The following is a 21,357-nucleotide window of genomic DNA, read 5'->3' on the forward strand; positions in this document are numbered from 1 at the left end:
TGAGCTGTTCAACAAGACCCTGAAAGGCATGATGGGTGGCTTGGAAGAGCAACTGAGGAGGACATGGGATATTCTCTTGCCATGCCTTCTGTTCGCCTACAGGGAGGTGCCACAGAACGGAGTGTGATTTAGCCCCTTTGATCTTCGGTTTGGACACCCTGTTTGAGGTCCCCTCAGTCTAGTGAAAGAGGGATGGGAAAGCAAATCCTCATCCCCTAAACAAGATGTGTTGGACTGCGTACTCGGTCTAAGGTCTAGAATGGAAAAGTACATGGAACAGTCAACCAAGAACCTAAAGGCCAGTCAGGAGCCCATGAAGCACTGGCACGACCAGAAGGCCACAGTGACAGTCTATTCTCCAGGCCAGTGGGTGTGGATTATGGAGCCTCTCAAACCCAGTGCCCTTCAGGAGCAGTGGACTGGGTCTTACTGTGTGCTGGAAAAGCTCAGTGATGTGAATTATCTCATAAACGTGTAAGGCCTAAACAGATGTGCAGGGTCTTTCATGCAAACCGGCTAAAACTCCATTTTAGCCGGGATGACTTGGCCATGGCATTAGTGACTGATGGAGAGACTAAGGGGGAGACTGATCCCCTTCCTGACCTCTTGCACACTGAAGCCACAGATGGGTCAGTTGAAGGTGTCAACCTTGCAACAGACCTGTCAGAACAGCAATTGACAGACTGTCACTTTTTACTGGGGCAGTTTGCCGGTCTATTTTCTCTGACTCCAGGTCATCCCGATTGGTGCGCCCATGATGTGGACACTGGAGGCAGTAAGCCGGTGAAAAGTAGGATTCACTGTATGTCCGATAAGGTCAAGGACACCAAGAAGGAGGACGTTTCCAAGATGCTGTCCTTTGGAGTGATGGAGCCATCCCACAGCCCCTGGGCTAGCCCTTTGGTATTGGTCCCTAAAAAGACCAGTGGTGGGAAGACTGAAGTTCACTTTTGTGTGGACTACAGGGGGCTCCCATCTGTCACGAAGACAGATGGTCACCCCATTCCTCGGGCAGATGAGCTCATTGACGAGATTGGCGCTGCCAAGTACGTGAATACCTTTGACCTCCCAGCAGGGTATTAGCAGGTCGGCTACACAGAAGGAGCGAGCGAGAGGTCAGCATTCTCAACCCCGGAAGAACATTGTCAGTTCACTGTGATGCCCTTTGGATTGAAGAATGCCCCTGCCACGGAAGGGTAACCACGTTTTGTCTGGTCTGGAAAACTTCAGTGTCGCCTTGTAGAAGACATTGCTGTTTTCAGCCACACCTGGGAGCAACACTTATTCCACCTGAAACATTGCTTAAGGTGCTGAAGAATGCAGGTCCGACTATACAGGCACATAGTACCAGATAGTGCACAGTACCATCACTTACCTAGGCCACCTTGTCGGTGGAGGTAAGAAACGACCCCTCTAAGCAAAGGTAGAGGCTGTGAAGGATTGGGACATCCCCGCCACACAGAAGCATGTGAGAGCCTTTCTATGTCTCAACGGGTACTACCGGTCGTTCATCAGAGTGTATGGGACCATTGCCATACCCCTGAATGGTGTAACTTCCAAGAAGGTGCTGAAGAAGGTAACTTGGACCCCTGCCTGTCGAACCTCCTTTTAGGATTTAAAGGATGGATTTTGCAGGGCCCAGTTCTAAACGTGCCAGACTATGGTCAGGAGTTCATTATCCAGACAGCATACACCTGTGATTTTGGGATTGGAGCAGTGTTAGCACAGCTGAACTCTGAAGGGTGGAGCAACCCGTCGCCTACCTTAGCAGGCGGTTGACAAAAAGGTAAAGGAACTGGACTGTCGTAGAAAAAGATGTGTTTGCGGTTGTGTGGGCCATAAAGAAGCCGAAACTCTACATCTTTGGGTATCACTTTACAATCCAGACAGACCACCGGCCTCTGCAATGGGTACTGGCCATGCATGGGAAGAACCCTAAGCTTTTGTGTTGTGCCATATCCCTACAGGATTTAGATATGGACATCAAGCACAACCAGGCTCCCAGCACAGAAATGCAGATGGCCTCAGCCGGTACTTTTGCCTTGTTGACGAACCAGATCCTCAGTAGGGTGGTGGTTCACATGTTGAGGCTGGGGGTCCTGTGAGGAATTCCACCATCCGCACGGGGAGTGTGCGCTCGCCTGGGCTTTTTTCAATCTGTTTGGATCTATTCTGGTGTACTAGAGGTGTGGGGCTGGTTAATGGTTTAGAAACCAATATTCAAGTTGATTCGTCTCACCGGCCTTGCCCGCCCCATGTTCTCGCTCCTACTAATTGCATGAGCAGGGTTAGATGAGTGCAGCAATACAAGAGATCAGCTTTCCAGTTCTTCAGGACTCCCCCCACTTCCCCACCCCCAACAGCAACAGAACTGGGTGAGGCACGAAAGACAGGAGGTGCTCTTCTTTCACTGAGTGTCCACATCCTGTAAAGATGGAAGCAGTGAGGAAAGACCCTCTTTGTTACAACATTGCAATGGCAGAGGCTTGTTTTCATCTTCTCTTACCATGACCTCATGGAAAGCGCAGAAATACTGTAAGCCTGTCCCATTGCAATGAAATACTGAGAAGAATCAGCCGCTCCCAGACGTTGCTACCCACTATGCACCATCATCATCTAAAAGATATACTCCCACCTTACATCCTAAACGTATGCGTTATCTGCACAGTTATTTTCTGGAACACAAATACTGGTCTACCTTTCATGGGCATTATTTTATCTCACACCCCTGCTCTCTCATCCCCATGCCGCGTGCATACCTGGCTATTCCTCTTCCGAGCGCCAATCCCGTTCTGTTACCTGACGGCCAGAAGGGAGTAGGTTTGCGTGCACAGTAAACAAAGAATACAACAGTAAGACAAATCAACAGTTTAGTTTTGGTGCTGGTGAGAAACATGGCTATGTCATGCTGTGACTGAGCACTCACAAGACCAATGTGTGCACCATCCACCACATGCATATGGGAGCACTTATAAACGACTGCCCTCAGCCGAACAGATAAAACCGTGTGTGGTGCTCTGACAGCTATGACTGTCTCAGTGCACCTTCTGTGTCCCCACGGGAGGTGAAAACAACAGATTTAACTTTTGGCGGATAAGAGCCCATTAAAGTGTATGGGCGTGTAATGGGTTTGGCAGGGAATTGACCTAATTACATGGCAGGTGACGCCCACCAAAAACGCGTGGGAGGTATGACTACATTGTGAGGAATTCAACCATCCCGCACAGGGAGTGTGCGCTCGCCTGGGCTGTTTTGATCATGAAAATGAATGATGGGAGATCAACCTCCGAGAATGTGTGGGGCCATTCGGCACACAGTTTTCTCTGCTCACCGCACAAACGCATACTCATGTGTACTCCGGGAGGATACAGCCTACAGGTTCCATCCTCCCCTGTCATGTTCAGATAGAGTGTGACCGCCAGGGGTACATCAAAGCATCTCAAGAAGGAGGAAGGCACACCTTCCTCCGGCCATGAGCAGCCTAATTAAAATATCAAAGGATCCATTGATCTGCTTTCCTATTGTTTACTTCGGCTGGTGGCAGTGCATACAAATGAGATCATTGAGGCAAGCCCGTTGAAGGGGCTTGGTTGCTGAAAAGACAACAGGAAGGCCGGGCTAACACCTCTTTGGTATGCAATGTGTCAACTTGTAGCTAGTTCCCACCCCTCTGTTTGAAAGGCAGTGAAATGCATGTCTCTGTCCACTATTTACCGTAGGCAAACCCCTGCAGAGCGGACCCTGGTGAGAGGGAAGAAGTATGTTATTTTAGGGAGACAGGAAGTCTGCTCTTGTCACAAACTTCAAGGGAGACCTGCGCTTTGATCAAGAGTCACAGAGGGCTCAGTTAACCAGAGAGACACTTTGATCTACAACAGAGAGGAAGATGGGTGGGGCTTGGGTATATGTTGTCACCCCTTACCTTTCCTGTTGCAGAGCACTCTGGTCCTGACCTCATGCATAACAGAAGATTGTTGATCATGACCCAGGATTGGTTCATTAAGGTAGGCTTAGCCTGCTCCGATCACTGGGGCCCATTTGGCTGTAAAAGAGGGCTGAACCGCTCACTTAGCCGATCATCTGACGACTTCGAAGGCGTAAGAAGGATTCACTTGGACCTGGGCTGAAGGTACAGTCTACCTTGCATCTTCCACCAGTGAAGGAAGACCAGGAGTTCCAAGAGGGAAGCAAGATCCCTCCCTAACCATCTCCTAGGAAACAGAGGGAGAGGACGGACTCTGAGGACCCGTACAACAGCTCCAGAACGAGTACCCAGCCAACACACAACGTGCCCTGCTAGGTTCTGCCAGCAAGCTTTTTAGGTGGGAATCGCCGGAGAGTATCTGAACCAAGGACAGGGCCGTTGCCTGCAAACACTCTCTCCTAATCTTTGCACCATCCACCTTCAAAGGACGACACACGCCCTGCAAAGAAGCTAGGAGTGCCTCCCAAGCATCAACCAGCATCAATCTTTTAAGGACATTTTCAAGACAGTTGAGACCTTGAACTGCAACCGGCTGCACCTCTGACTGGTGTCAAGTCAGTCGCCAGAGCCATCCGAGATGCCTCGACCAGCGTTCCAGATCCACCAACCAACACAGAGAAAACGATTCTTGACCGTGAGCCGCCGTGTAGGCCAGCCTGCAGCTGTCCATCTATCCAGTCTTGCTTGCTGAACTGTCTGCCGACCTGATACCGCAGCTGTCTCCCGCCTCGAACTTGCCTTAGAAGCTGCCAAGCACAGTGGAACCGCCTTGATGCTATCGAGCATCAAGAACTTCTTGCGCACCAGGTACATTGTGGTTCTGTTTGCAAAGGTAGCGGGCGCCCCTCTCTCGACAGAACAAGGCCTGATAACCTGTTCAGTGGTTATTAACCACTTGAGAGTTCGCAGCCACTGCTTTTACTCACTGTGCCTTTCACAGATGGGAAATAGCCATTTGCATATCAGTCTTTGTCCTGCCCAGGGGCAGTCCAGCACCGAAATGCAATGGCAATTCCAACCTGAACGAGAGTACCACCAGCAACCCCATACACGTGTTTCACCCTTGTTGGGGATCATCAGTGAGGTGAAGCTGATGCCTCTCTAAGCACAGTGAGAGGGAGACCACGTCTGGTTGCCCCCAGGAGACCTAGGCTTACCAATCCCAGGTTCCTTGAAATTTAGTTTGCAGGCTAAACTAGGGACAGTTGTGACCATTTGCCCCATGGTGCTGAAACCAAATAATCTTGAACAGTAAGACAGATTACTTTACCAACTACCGTCCTGTCAGTATCCAGGGTGCTTCCATTTCCTTCGTGAAACTGTATGTCCTTTGTGTTCCTTTACAGTGTGGGTTTTGTAGTGTGCTAGACCTGTCCTTTGTAGTAATAATGAAGTAGATAATTGTATACAACCTTGACTGGACAGTCCCTTTTATCATTGGATAATTGTATTTTTGCTCTGATGCAACTAACCAACGATCCACGACCTTGCAGAGATAGGCCTGCTGTCCAGCTCACGTTACCGAAAATTGGACGAGGAGGTTTATAATTGACTTCTTTTCGGATCCCTTCTGGTGTACTAGAGGTGTGGGGCTGATTGATGGTTTAGAAACCGATATTCATCCCTGGACCTCTGATGCCCCGGAAGTTGATTTGTCACAACCATAACACAGCCGTGTCTCTTCATAGCAATGGCTTTGAATGATGAATCGAGAAGTGTCTAAAATGTATTTTAATGTAATTTTGTATTGTATTCTATTCTACTGAAGTCATTTGTAAAGGTGTGTTACACCAAAAACAAATTTTAAAATTAAAAAAAAAAAAAATAGCAACGGCTTTGCTTCCTTCTGAGTGGTTCTGTTATAACCGAAAGCAGGTGACTCCACATAAGCACTGCAGCCGAATAATGGCTCTATAGTTTGCCTTGCTCAAAATGGCGGCGAGGAGTGCTTTGCCATATGTTGCATACCATGAGATGGTCCGACAGCGTGTTGCTGTGCTTTACAACGAATGGCGATCCCTCACCAGCACAGACAGCTTCATGTAATGGGTTAAAGGGTCAAAGGTGTCCCAGCCCCATTCCTGGGAGTGGCCCCCAACTGGCTGCCGGATGCAACTACAAAACATAACTAATGCATCCTGATATTGTACTGTGTGCAACTGGGGCTCTGAGAACGTTGCTGCTTGTTATTGAGAGTTAAGTTCAGATCTCATCAATTAATCCTGTAATGTTTTCTGTGTGAACTGTATGTACACATACCATGTCTGCATTCACTGTAGCATAACTTGTGTAGCTTTTTTGCCTTTTTGGGGGGGGGGGGCAGGGGGAATATATTGACCAAGTGCAATAACTTAAGTTAACAGCTAATGGTTAAGACGGTAGCTCCGTATGCTAAGCACGTGTTGCACGTGCAATACCACCATCCCAACACCTTTTAATGCCGATTCAGCCTTTCCTCTCTCTTAGGTTGAAATATTTGAGTATGTACATTGTGGTAATAGGTAGCACCTTTGCACCAGAAAGCACTAGTTAAAAAAATGAATCTGTGAATAAGGTGGAATAAAATACTGAAGTCAAAATGTCTAGTTTATTTCCCCCTGCACATTTTCTATGCGGTAGGAGATCCCCCACCCCCCGTAATCCCCTCGCATCATTTATTATTACCATAAGCCCCCCACCCCCAGCCCATAGAATCGAATAGAAAATGCACAGTATAAAATGCGTCATTTTCAACTTCAGTGTTTGATGCAGCGCAGTAATGGGGTCATATCTTAAAAACGAATGTAGCATTGCTGCGGTGGAGATGTAAAAAAAAAGGAGCAGCGGGGTCCAGCACGAAGGAGAACCCCAAGCAAGTGCACACTGCACTAGTCGTGAGAGGTGGTCACGTTGCCAAATCGGAGACCGTGGAACCAAAGTGTCGAGGCTCATATCTCGGCTTTGCCATCCAGCACCTCCATGAACCGGTGCATATCGGGTTATCTCGCTGTACAGTTTGCTGATGCCTTCGTTGCCAAGTTTGAACTCTTGACACTCTGCTGGCATTCTTTGGCCTATTGTCTGCTATTTCTTTTCGTAAAGGTCATTTGGGTGAATTGGGGCCTTGAGCAGGAGAGAAAAAGCCAAATATTACAGGCTCTTGGCAAGCTTATTTCCAGATCTGGTGGTTTGCCACAAAGCAGTTTTTTTTGTAGAATTTTTAATATTCTCATCATGAACAACAATCGGCAAATCTGTGTTTAAATATGACCTGATTTCACAATATAGTATTGAAATCAAACACTGTAATACACCTCTGGTGTCATTCAGGCTCACATCAACCAGAATTCTGGTACTCGTAGACTTTATATTATCATGCAGAAAATAAGCCTGCAATCATGCTTCTTTTGCACAATATATTTCTATAACGATTTCTTCTTAAATATTCTCCTGTTAGTCCATCGTGTGGTATGGGAACCTGCCATGCTAGGTATAAACACCATGGTACTATTTTACTTCTTCAAAGTCAAACATTCACAAACAGTTTACATCGAGAATTACGGCTCATTGTGGACAAGTGACGGGTCAAGAAGGTTCCCTTTAGGCAGACTTTGTGTTCCAACAAAAACATCCTACTTTATCAACCCCGGGGTCTTCTAAGGAGGGTTGGTGGCACAAGCTTTGACGCTTGGGCACCTAATCTTTGGAACTCTTCTTTCTGATCTTAAGGGATGTGTTTCGACTGCTCAATTCAAGAAACTTTCTCTTTGATAGGAGTATAGGTTAAACTGCCTGTTAATGATTACTTTGCAGCTGCATCCTTCCTTGTGCTTTCTGTTGTTGGTCACGTGAGTGCCCCGAGGCCTTTGGTAGGGTGACCAGATTTCCAAAACGAAAAACCGGGGCGACCAACAACATAAAAGAGGGACTACCCCATCGCAGCCCACCAATTACCACCCATCCCTCAACACGTCTCCACAACCGCCACCCAATCATATTTCTAGCGCTTCTCCTTTCTATAAACTGTATATGATCTCATTTCTGCAGTTTTGTCTGTGATTCTTGGCATGTTAATTTTAAAACAAGCGTTTGCTATAACTGGTATGACATGGCTTGCCGTGCACTCATTTCCAAGCCAGTCTCTGTGGCACAGTCAGTTTGTGCTGTGACTTGAACCTGAAAGTTTGGGGGTTCGAGCCAATTCTCCATCTTCAAAGTTCAGAAAGTGTTGTGAAAATAAATTACAATTTTAATTACCTTAGCCGGCCAACCCTGCAAATCCGGGACAGTCCGGTCACCCTAGCCTTTGGGCGAGTGGCACTATAAAAGAAATTGGTGGATAACCGAGATCTTTTATCCACAATGCACTGCTCTGATAATTTTGTTCTGTGCTTCCCCACAGACGGCAATGCACACAACCATCCTGTGCACCCGAAAGTCGAGGGCAGTGATATTGAGTAACAGAGTGTATTGTGTATTAGTGTTCAAGTTCAATGATGTCACTTAACGCCACAGTGAGGGTGCAGAATCCTATCTATTTGTAACGTTATGTTATGATACTTGATATTTGTATAGCGTGTTATTGCCATTGGTATTTTATGTTATGTATTTGTATAGCGCCTGCTTCCATGAATTATGGCTTCAAAGTGCTGTGGTTTCAATGGCCCATGGGCAGACTGTAGTCTGAACAGAAGTGAAGCATTGGAGAAACATTGCCTTCAAGCGGGTAAAATCTTTTATGCAGCAATACAGTTAATGGTATCCGCGAATAGTGCAACAGCAAAGAATAAGGTGAGGTGGAGTGAGTTTAGGATTAAGGAGGAAGCTGCCAATTACTATGTGATGGCTGCACCGAATTTTTGGTGGGACTCAGCCATATTCTATGGGGCAAGGCGCTGGGTGGAAAGAGGTAGTGTACGTTGATGGATTGGTCAAAGGAGCAACTCTTTACAGTTGTAGGTTCTGTTTTGCAAGGTTTATGGAAATCGAGCGGAGCATGTGGCTTTTCAGTCATTTACAATAAACAGAAAAATGGTATTGCATGTAACTATAGAATTTATAATAATGGCTGAATGACCAAGTATTAGCAGAGATGAAAAGAATGGAGGCACTAAATGACCTGTAGTGGTGTGAAAGTCAGACAGCAGAGGTGGGAAGCCAAGTGGCTGACACAAGATCGGATCCAGCTTTGAGCCATTGGGCCTCATTATGACCATGCCGGTCCGGTAACGACGGTGCTGGTAAGCCTACTGACACCGTTGTTACCAGACCGGTACACTCTGAGTTGGCAGGCGGGCGGCCGGGTGCTGTCCCACCCACCAGGTCTTACCTGGCGGGCAGCACGGCACCCGGGGGCAGACTTTCTGGGAAGCACCGTCACCGTTATTAACGGTGCCGGTGCTTCCATCATCCCCATTCCCATTTGAGTTCTACAGGACTCAAATGGGAATGGGATCAGCATTTTTCCAGCGCCTGACTTCCAGGGACACCGGTTCATAATCCCCGGTGTTTCCGTGTAGCCAGGCACTGGATACATTTATGAGTCCGGCGTCATCCTCCCGGTTTTACCGGCACGGCTACCGCCGGCCTCGTAATGAGGACCATTGACGAACACTGCCTTCCGACTCTTACTTAAAACGCACATCGTGCATGGGCGTTCTTGGGAGGACTGGATCTGCCTGACTCCCTTCCCTAAATTGGCTGGCAGGGAGGGACCGGTCAGGAAGTCTGTTGATCACCCTTTAAGGGACTGATGGTGGAAACCTCTGCCCCATTTCCATCAAATCTTTAAGGCTGTTAATTTCCCATTTATGGTACTGGGGGCGAGCTGCAGACCCATAAGAATCTTCAGAGCTAGAGGAACCACGTCGAGATGCCTGACCTGCCCCACATTCATTCAAAATGGTGGATGTTGGTGCAGAAGCCACCCTCCATCTCTCCTTGCCTATCCACCAAACTACCCCACCCTGTGCTGTGGCAACGCTTCATGCAACCGCTTCACACCCAGCATCCATGCTGCAGTCGTCCCTGTGTCCATGCAGGTACTGGCCCAAAGTGTCAATGCCGCTACCAGCTCTTGACATCCAATACCACTGGCAGGATGCCAGTTCAGGGTCTCGTGGTGCGAGGGGCGTGTGGGGAGGAAGGATGCAAGGTATGACTCTTGTACTGTGGGGAATGACGAGGCAGGACACCAGATATGTGCTAAGCAGTGGGGATCTAGGATGACATGTAGGAGTTCTTTGCTGCCTCAGTTTGGGGTTGACTCTTAGAATCAGTGCTTAATTTGTGGTGGTGTTTGCCAGGGCTCAGTCCTGGTACTTATTTTTGAGCCACAACACTTACTGTCTGACTAAGCTTGATTACGAAGTGTTGATAGTCGGTGCATCCATTAACCCCAATGAGCAAATGCTAGATGCAGTCTTACCACAAATATGTCAACACTGTCAGGAGCAGCTTTGGGTGGTGGCAACAGTGGTGGAAAACTGCCCGCCCGCAGTGTCCTAGGCGTGCTGGAAAAGTGTTGGGCCCTGGCACGTATTTCTTTTCAAATTAGGCACCGCTTAGAACCAGGACAATCCCCCTGGCTCGAATCATCTGGCTCTGCCCATGTATTCGGTAGCTTCCCCGCCTCGATTAATTAGTAGTTGTGAAGTGTAAAGTATTCTTCGAGATGTGGCACGTTAGAGGTATATCGTGATTTGTTCGCCGGGAATGCTTTTGGGCGGTATCGAGTGGCGTGATTGGTGAGATGCTATCATCTGACAAGTGCCTTTGCCACTGGTGGAAAGAGCCAGGTTTATAGTCCTTTCCTGAAATCAGGTCACTAGTGATGTTGCCGCTGTTGGGTGGAGGAGTGTATGCAGAGGTGGTCGATGCTTAGAGCAAGTGCCTCCCTATGCACTTTTTGTTGGTGGTAGGTTTTGAAAGTTTTTCTTTGTCATGTGATAGTGGAGTGGATGAGGGTTTATTTGGTCACGTTGTTGAGGTGAACGTCGGGTCCTGCTCTGGGGAAAGCCTTCTGGAGTATAAAGCCAGGCAGGGAAGTTGTTTTGCATGCACAAGTGGAGCCAGTGGTTCAACTGAGGGCAGGGGAGAGGAGTGCTCAGAGGCGGTGCATGTGTGTTAAGCAATATATCTAGTTGCAGCCAGTTTTCGGAGGAGAAAGTTCATTAGTTGTGTGTTGCAACTTGTTTAATTGTTCCTTTCTTTTGATTGGTTGTTGTTGAGGACCCATCCAGTTGGAGTCTTGGGAATCATTCTCAATAGGATATGGCCATGCTCCTTTGGATAAAGGGGCATCCCTCAGTTGAGGCAGTGGACATGTGGTGGGAATAATCATTGCAAGAACCTTTTGGGCATATTTCTTCATATCACCTGGACCTCTTGGGCTAGATTCTCAAAGCCTTTTTTGGCACAAGTGAGGAGATGCACATTTCCCTTTTGGCGCATTTGCTCAGAGAAGGGTTTCTGTGCATTTTAAAGCACATCCCGAATTACACCCCGCCCCCCCCCCCCCCCGGCCCCCATATTGCACCTTTTGAAGCAGATGGAGGGTGAGGTGCAAATCACGGCAGGGTAATTTCTGACCCTGCATTATTTGTTTTTCAAGTGTGACAGCCGCAGGTTAAACGCATTAGCATTTCCATCACCCAAACAGGGATGGAAATGCTTTTTTTGTCATTTCACCGAGACGGGCCATAATAATGTCATGCAAAGGAGCTGGACAGTGCCTCTTGCGCCACTGTCCAGCCCCTCCTGAAATGCGCAGGTCACCTTTCAGAATAATGTAACCTGTGCATTTCTAAAAAAAAAATTGCGCAAAGGAAACGGGCACATTCTCTGCGCCCCTTTCAGTTGCAATATTTTTTGAGAATCTGCCCCCATGCTTCCAGTCCTAAGGCTTTCCTCTTATTATGATTATGATATGTTATTTATAACGCGCTTAACGGTGACCCGGGATCGGTGTCTTGCTTCCAAGGCGAGCACTTTGTGCTCATCTATCCTCCTGAGACCCACAAAACAATGCACTCTAGCAGTTGACGTCTTAGTTCACAATTGATCCGAGTCAATGAAAATAGCAGAATACGATAGCTTGTGTATGGTAAGTACTGGACTGTGCACATCGTATGCAATTTCCGTGAAGCTGTAATGAGATCTGGACATGGTTATAGTCTAGAAAATGGCCGAAGCTTCTCTGCACGCTTGCACCCTTCAGCCTCTGGGATACATGGGGGACGTTGAAGCTTAGCGCTAATCAAGGCCTAGGCTTGAATAACCGCCGTCTCTCTCTTTCTTCTCCCTAGAAGCGAACATGAGGAAGGTGAAGAGGTACTTCAAGCAGGCCCTGCACCGTATCCAGAAGGGCCCAGGCTACACCTACAAGGAGCTGTTGGTCTGGTACTGTAACAACACCAACACGCATGGGCCCAAGCGCATCATCTGCGAGGGGCCCAAGAAGAAGGTCATGTGGTTCCTGCTGACGCTCATCTTTACCGGGCTAGTGTTCTGGCAGTGGGGGGTTGCCATCCAGACGTACCTTTCCTACGGCGTCTCTGTGTCCCTGTCGGTTGGTTTCAAGGCCATGGAGTTTCCAGCAATAACCGTCTGCAACGCCAACCCGTACAAGTGAGTACCGCTGCCCTGCCAGCTGGAGATGACTCCCTTAATGAACCTGGTTATACACTGTCCTTCACTGACCTGGATCAAAATGGGAGCCCCAGGGAACCTACATAGAGAGGCTTACATGCTGGGGTCAGTGTTTGCTGAGATGATGGGTCATTTTGTGGTTGCAGTTCATTGAGGCTTTAACATGTCTATTTTGACCAATGTCTTCAACGCAAGCTCCGCTTGACACCACTGTTGGGGGATCATGATGTTGTGGGACAATATGCTGTCTGATATTAAACAGTGTGACGCGCCCTCTCTCGATCATGTGTGCAGCCAAAGCTCATGTGCCCCCCCATGTGTGCAGCACACACACTGAATCATCTTTACACGCATGTGCATCATCACAAGCTGTGGATGAAACTTCCTTCCTCCACGATGTGTGTGCTGCACCCTCTGTGTGCAACACACTCCCTTAAGAATACTTCACCTCTGTGTGTGTTGCACTCTATGAACCATTGCCACTCTCTTCATGTGTGCCTCGCATCCTACGCACACAACTCGCACTCGCCATGGATGCTTCGCACCTTCTTCACCTTTGCACGCGCTGTAACTCACCCCACAGGTTTGTATAATGCACTCAGGAGGGCCTCCACGTTACTCATCTACTGCATCGTACTGCAAATCTGGCACTTGCCACTTGCTGGCTGCACTACCACGGCTTATCGCCTTATTTATTTGTTTATTTTATTATTTATTCTTTTCTCGCCTCTGTTCCGCACTTCTCTCCCTTTTCCCTGCACTTGCCACTTGCTGGCTGCACTACCACGGCTTATCGCCTTATTTATTTATTTGTTTATTTTATTATTTATTCTTTTCTCGCCTCTGTTCCGCACTTCTCTCCCTTTTCCCTGCACTTGCCACTTGCTGGCTGCACTACCACGGCTTATCGCCTTATTTATTTATTTGTTTATTTTATTATTTATTCTTTTCTCGCCTCTGTTTCGCACTTCTCCCCCTTTTCCCTGCACTTGTGCGTTCTTCATGTCACTGGGCCTAGTAAGATCGTTGTTTTTGTTCCCCTCCCTTTGACTGGTCGCGTGTATGAGCGCGATATAAATACAATATCATTTCATTACTGTCTGTATGCATCCCTGTGTGTGCACTGCAGACTCTGACTTAAATGGGCACATTCAATGTGTACATTGCACACACTCAATCATACACTCCTCAATACACATCTAAATCATACTCGCACTCCATTGCACACCCACCACAATTAGTAGTCTCGTGTGCATTGCACACTCTGAATTACGCTCCCCCCCACGCTCTACGTTGTGAGCAAAGCGCATAAACCGAATCACGCTCACTCCATACTGTTGTCAGGAATACACCGCACGGTTTGACCTCTACTCCCCTTGTTTGGGTATCCGATGTTGTGAATCACACACTCGTTGACTAAATGACCCACTCTGAAATGCTCACCTGAGTGCACCCAAGTTCTTGTCAATGCAAATAGCGGAGTGTAGCAGACGATGCCGCTGAGCTATCCTCCTCACGGGAGGATAGCTCAGTGGCAACGTGCTCGCCTTGGAAGCGAGATGACACGGAGCAGCACAGGTTCGATCCCCGAGTCTGCAGCTTAGAAACCTCTGGGTATTAAGCGCGTAATAAATAACCTATCATATATCATATCATGAATGAGAAGGTACAGGATGCGTTGATGATACATATGGTGTTGGGGGCCATGATGCGGGAGAGGACATCGGGCCATGAGACAGAGAGGCCATGATAGGCAAAGAGGGGCTGCAAGCTCATAATGCCAAAGCGGGGTAATTGTAGGCCATGTTGAAGCGGAGGGTGAAGCAGGCCATGGTGGGGAAGAGGGCAGTAGCTATTATATGGAGGGCTCTGGGGCCATGACATGGGTGAGGGCATCGGAGGCCACAGCACAGGTGAGGACCTTTGGGGAAATGTATCCTGAAAGCTTTCAAATGGTGTAACTGGGCAGTGGCTAAAGGAAAATGGGCGTTGCTGTGCCTACTGCGCACACAGCAGAAACACTGGATACATCATTAGTGAGTGATGCGCCATTCAGGGCGGGGAGTACCGTGTTTTTAGGTTGCCTCTTTGAAGAGTTTATAGTTTTATTGAGCACTCTTCCGCCATTGGCCTTTGGTGCATCAGAGTTACAAACAGTGCACACCATCATAAACAGAGACAACAAAAGGGAAACAAAAAAGCATATACCAATTCAGCATGCCTATACATGTGACAATCACGAGGACACTTGCACTGATAGCACTCCTATCACTCCTATCACGCCTAGCAGTGTTATGCACCAATGCTAAGGCTCTAGTGGGCTAGAGAACATTAAACATAGAGCTATGGCAGTCCTGTAATGCACAATCACTTGAATATGGACCAGAGAGAGCTGTTAATTGTGTTGATTAGAACGCCAGAATCAAAAGTGACGATTGCCTTACATAAATTATGAATCACCAGATACCCGTGGGATTACCGTGGCCCCAGCAACGTTTAGCCAACTAGAGAATTATTCCACCACAATCTTCAGGTTGGAATCAGCTGACCAGTTTGACAGGCTGTCACAGAGGCTCTGGAATAAAGGAACATTGTTTTAGCGGCAACCCACAGCAATGCAATCTCTGCTACTAGAGTTACACCATTTGCCAATCTGTCCTGCAAAGCAATTTCATGTTGGTCGTTCTTATAAAGCTGTGGCTGACTTTCTGCTGCAACCAGTTTAGGACTTCATTTCTCAAGGCCTCGCTTGGCTCATTCTTTGATGGTTTATCTACATTAATAATGATGATATTCCTCGTGTCCCAACCAGTGCGCTCCTTCTGCTACTCGCAATTGGTGGTATGTGATTTTTCCATAGGCGTACATCCTTTCACATGGGGATTCTTTCCTTCAAACTTAAATGATTAGCTGGAACCTTGGGGAACTGTGCAGAACCGATTGACTCTCGTGCCAAATCTATTGACCCTGTTGATGCCGAGGACTAGTTTGGAGTGCACGTTCTCCCTGCTGATTCTTTCCAACTTCACCACCAACCTCCTGTCCACTTCTGACCACTGTTGGAGTGGTTTGACAGTGATTAGCTACTGTTCTCTGTGGTACCTTATTTTCTCCCTTTTTAATAGAGTCCAGCCATTGCTGGACTCCCTTGAGATTTGCAGACTGGTTAAGTTTTGTTATGATGCCGGGGGAGTCTATTGGTTCTGGGCTTATCTTCTCCCGTCTTGGTCTAGCCTGACTCGAGAGGGACAGTTGTGTTTGTGGTAGAACTCTTTCTCCCACATACATTTGGAGCTGTAGCACCAATGGCTTGGTTGGTGCCATGGTCATAGCCATAGGTGGCGCACTTCCAACTGCCATGTTCAGGGGCTGTGACAAATTGTTCTCTGTTAAGGATATGTCTACTGTGGCTGCTACGACGTCTGCTGGCGAAGATCCCTCTTAAGATCTTTTTCGTTCGATGGAGATTTGATTTGGCGCCTATGGGGCATAGCATAAAGGCAATGGGATTCCTTAGTCTGGAAGTTTGCACAAGCCCTTGTTAGGGGGGAAGAATCCCGGGGCCATTAAATAATTTCCCCTCAATCTCTCGATTGTATGTGTGATTTGATTCGTCGTCATTTTCGGGCGTCCTTTTCACTTTTCTAGAGAGTTTCTTAATACCCTGTTCAGCGAGTGTGGTTGGGGGTCAGCCCCTTGGATTCGATTGGACATGGCAGACTGGACCAATAAGTTTTCTGCATCCTGCACCACATCTCCTGCTCTCAAATCTCTCCGCCTCCGTCTTCCCCTTGCACCCCCCCCCCCAAGACTTCCTAAAGCCGACTCACATTTGGTGATGCAAAATTTGATGCAGGGGCGGATGCAGGATTAGGCTATGGGAAAGGTTTTCTTGCAGAGGCGTTGCTGGGGGGGGGAGGGCTAAGGGGGCTATAGCCCCTGATCTTTTGGTTGTAGCCCCGGATAGAATCTCAGGAGCTACAGCCAAAAGGCTAGCTAGCCCCCAGTCCCAACAGTTCCGACATCAGCGTATCCTCTGGTCTTTTCCAGACCTAGCAACACCCCTGTTTTCTTGCCATGCCAGTCACCTGGGAATAACTGCCCTGCCCCAATAGGTTGGCGATCCTGGACTGCATGAAAAGCTGCTCAGCAGATCTGACTTCTGCTTCAATCGTAGTGCACAGGATATCCTTCTCTTCCCCTTGAGCATTTGTGTCTACAGGTTTCCGCACCGGTTGGTGGACTTCTGAGGACCTTGTAATAGGCTTTCTTCTCGTAATAGTGACACAGTAATGGGATATTAGGGTAAAGTCACAGATTGGGGTGTGACCTAAGTAGGGAGCGCTGAGCTCTTAATCTAGAACTGTCATTGGCAGCAACATCCGCATTAGGGGGTACCCCTAATCCTCCTTAACAGTTATTGCCAGTTACAAAATGGGAATAATGCTGACAAACGGTGCTATGACAGTTCACATTAATAAGATACATCTCCAAACACTATATGTGCAATCCGTTTTTTTATATTCGTATCAGTCACAGCCTAATATTAGGGTAACAGTCAAGGTATTCGGGGTGCTGATAGGGCAACAAGGAATATGATGGGGGAGGCCAAGCCATACTACACACACAGCGTATAGAGCACTTGGTGTCCTTTAAAAGGTGCAGATTGTTAAAGCATATGGTGTGTACATAGATGCCTGATCCTGCTAGTACCTTACAACTGGGATCTCTAGCTTCTGCACTGCTCTGGGACACGGCTCGTCTCATCTCGTCATCCTCTCGTGGGCACTGCGGGGGGGGGGGGGTGAGGGGAGACATGTAGGAGGAACACGAATGCTGGACGGACACTCGTCATAGGACACTAGCACAGGTGTGAGGCTCCAGCAAAGTCAGGCCCAGTCCAGCAGACCCGTTCCCCGAAACAAGGCATTCGTCCAGGCAATCTGGCTCCCCATCAACCAGGAACACGTGCAGCGTGTGGCTAGCACAGCCGAGAGGACAGGCCGTGAAGCCTCTTTGAAGAGATAACGATGGATTCAAAATGGTACAGAAGAACGCTAGACAGAGTAAGAAAGAGAGCAGACCTAGGGGATGAGCAGGTTCCATTTGACATTTTGCTCTAGAATAAGAGTCGGTAAGATCAGACTTGCCCTGTCGAAGTTTCAGAAAGGGGAGCAGCTCAAACCTAGCATTCTAGAAGAGAACAAGAGTTCCAGTGAAGCACATATAGTGTAGAAGCCTTGAACATGTTATCTTCTGCATAGCTTTGAGGGTGAGGACCATATGTTCGAATTCTGTCGAGATGGCAAAGAAGCAGAAGTGGGCTAGAAATGTGTGACGCACTTGAAGAAATGAGGATGTGAAACAAATTCATATTTAAATATTTTATTTATATTGTTTAGAACTTGAGCTGTCTGGTAGTTGGGGACTCTGTCAGGTTGTCACAATTGCTCCTTACCATCTTGTTTTCGAGGGACTCGCTATCCTAGCCTTTCCATCTCCGTTTTCAATTAGTTTGGGTTTTAATTCCTCAGTATTTTTTGGCAACCGTGACTTCCAGTTCCAATATACAGTATTTCTCTCTGAGGTCACTTTCACAAGGCAGTTAAACGCACAATTACCACCTCACAGTTTTCTAAAAACATCAACTCCAAGTTCCAGTAGACAATGGTTTTCTATTGATTCACGCTCTTAACATTACCTTGCAACTCTGGCTCCAAGTTCCAGCATTCAGCGATTCTCCTTAGGATCACTTACACAGTGACTTTCCAATGATTATCTTCATGTTCACTTGCTAAAGGTGCAGCAGGAACTCGAACTCCAAGTTCGAGTTCTAAGGAGTGTTAGACCTTGAAATCCCTCTCAAGGTGCTCAGGGAATGCAGCATTTCTCCTCACATGTTTGCATCTTCAGTGGTTTGCTCTGGTGGGGTCTGTCCCCGAATACTTCTCCTCCATATTTTATAGAGGTTACAAAAACATCTCAATCACATCTCCTGTGCCCATGTTAGGACTTTTTGTGGGCAGTTGTCATCACAAGCTCGGGCTCTTCCCCAAAAACCTAAGAGCGTACACTGTTGGGTGGTTGGGGTGGTGCCAATAATCTGCACCTATAGAGGTTAGCTGACTGGCCCTCGCATGTCAGGTGGCTTTGCCTGAGCCATCCCCCAAAACTATTATTGTTGCAGGGTCGCAGGACTACCATTGGCCCTTGTCTTTTGACATCCACCCTTTGATTTGAGTTCTCTGATTGGCTGGAGTGGGTCTCCTCAGGCTTGGAGCCCAGCTCTGTTAACAGCACTCCGTGTACCTTCCAAGGTAATGAGAAAGACTGTGTTCCCATTGTAGCCACTAGTATACCCACCTTGCCTTCGAGAGTACCTGTAGGGTTGCAACATTGTAAAACGCATGTATCCACTTAGTTACTGCTTCACTGAGAACAGCTCCTCTTCCCACCGCGGGTCAATGACCATTGCTCTGCCTGGCCGGATCACGTGTGTGCAGACCGCAAAAAAAGCAAGCTTTTCGGCCTGCTTTTAGTGAGGATTGATTCTGCTATTTTGCAGGTGGCTTACTCCTGATGAATGTTCTACATTTTTGTACCTCTGAACTGAAACATGTTGAGAGTTCAAACTGTAAAATGATTATACAGTGTTAGAATGTCCTAAGAGAACACTGAGGTTCATGTATGACTTCTGGTTCCTTTCTTAATTTTCCAACCAGTAGACAACAGTGTATAAAAGTCAACTTACATTTCTCGTATGTTATGGTACCCAGGCCGCTCTTGTGGAAAACTGTAAATGTACAGGACCAGTGAACATTTCCTGGTGTTTTATTTTTTAAATCATGTATTTTTAGTATATCATGTTTTGATCTATGTACAAATAACTGTTTTGATGATTAAATTGTTTTTTAATGAGACTGAAAGATTCATGTTGTTAAATCCTTCAGTGTTCTAACTTGTTAGACCAGTCTCTATCTCACGATTGTCACTAGTTAAACCCCCCCCCCAGCAATAGATAGACTGCACTCAGTTATTTGTTTTATGAGTGCACACCCATGGTTCCTCCTTTTTTTCTTAGTGACTAAGTTGAACAGCAGGGTCGGACTCAGGGATATAATTTGGGGGTCAACAAAGGGTCGCAGCTGGCGACCCCTGTGTTCTCCCTTGTTACCCCTGCCATCTCTCTTGCTACCCCTGTAAAGTAAAAAGCTCCTGGCCCTGCCACACCTGGGCTGGGGCTTGGAGCATGAGAAGGAAGCGCTCAGAAGGGGTTGGAGCCAACCGTGACATGTGGAATGTGTCACATGCCACATTCAACCTTCGCCTCCTGCGTCCTTGTGGCTCATATACAGGAACCAGGAAGCTCTACTTGCTTCCTGGTTCCTGTTTGTGAGCCGTTTGGAGGAGCCGAGTGTGGCCTGGAGTGGCAGGCCGAAGCTGGAAAAACAGGTAAGAAGTTTATTTATTTTTAATTGTGAGGTGTATTTTGCATGTGTAAAGTGCGTGTCAGATGTATGTATATGCTATGGGCCAGTGAGTGGTGGGTGAATGAGATGACATGTAATAGTGTGTGTGTTTGAATGTTTGTGCCTGTGTAGAGAATGCAGTGGGAGTGGATTTAAGAGAAGGTGTATGAGTGGGTCAATTTCTATGAATGTGATAGTGTTTCAATGTTCTGGATGGGTACGCATCTGTGTAGAGAATGCAGTGTGAATGAACGCAAGGGAAGGTGTATTTGTCAGGGAGTGGTGGGTGAATGAGTAGGAATGTGATATTGTGTGTTGAATGTTCTGGGTGGTTGGGTGTGTGTGGAGAATGCAGTGCAAGGGGACGTGAGAGGTTTATGGGTGAGTGAATGGTGGGTGAGTGAGTAGGAGTGTGTCTCTGTGTAAATGTTTTGGGTGGGTGGGTGCCAGTGTAAGTGTATGTGAGAGAAGGTATGTGATTGAGTGACTGGCTAGTGTGTGTGTGTGGTGAATGAATGTGAGAGGAGGTGTGTGTGTGAGTGAGGCCCTGGCCTGGGGAACACTAGAGAATTTTTGCCATATTCTTTATTGAGTTTGTATTTTTTTTACTGGTATTTTCGGGCAAGGCCAAGTTTATCTGTATGATTACCTGGCTAGACTGGCATTTTGGGTGAGTCAGTCTAGCCTTTGCTTACTGTGGCATGACATCTATTACTCGTCATCTTTTATAAAGCAAGCATGAGAAGTAGTAGAGAAGTAGTATTACCTCGCTAGACTGACGTTTTGGTGTAGCATCCTGTATATTTCTTACTGTAGCATGACTTTTTATTAACTGCATCTATGATGAAGCAAGGATGAGTGTTCTTATGGCTCTAGACCTTACATGGCTTGCAGGGGGCCCCACAAATGTTGTGCTATGCCAGCGATTGGGCTCTGCTCACCTTGAACGTGTGATATGAATGGTTGAGAGGGGCTGCAAACTCGACCAGGACCCTTCTCTGGTGTAACACTTTTTTAAAGAAAATAAGGGTTGGACACAGAGTCTCAGAAGTAAGAGCCATGGAGTGACCCACCCCTCCCCACTCAACCTCCTTCTTGGAAAGGACTTTGTGGAAACTTCATTCACAGGCCGGTCCTGGGGGACGGGGGGGGGGGGTCATTGAATAATGAACTCTTGAGGGAAATGCAGCCTCCCCCCCACACTCACCCTGTTAAAAAAAGATTGAAGAGACATCATCTATCAAAGCCGAGGACATTAAGGTGTTATCCTCGGCC

At 47.4% G+C, this 21,357-nt stretch overlaps 1 protein-coding gene across 2 annotated transcripts in view; it reads left to right on the forward strand.

Moving 5' to 3' along the window:
* The window catches only part of SCNN1B (sodium channel epithelial 1 subunit beta), a 449,291-nt gene that overhangs the window by 210,817 nt on the left and 217,117 nt on the right, over positions 1-21,357 (forward strand). For both annotated transcript variants that reach the window (XM_069647395.1, XM_069647396.1), the window contains exon 2: positions 12,271-12,592. In XM_069647395.1, coding sequence (XP_069503496.1) covers positions 12,271-12,592 — 322 coding nt within the window. The remainder of the gene's footprint in view (positions 1-12,270; positions 12,593-21,357) is intronic.

The sequence above is a fragment of the Ambystoma mexicanum genome, chromosome 2q (assembly GCF_040938575.1).
Source record: "Ambystoma mexicanum isolate Mex_15411 chromosome 2q, UKY_AmexF1_1, whole genome shotgun sequence".
In the NCBI taxonomy this organism is placed as follows: Eukaryota; Metazoa; Chordata; class Amphibia; order Caudata; family Ambystomatidae; genus Ambystoma; species Ambystoma mexicanum.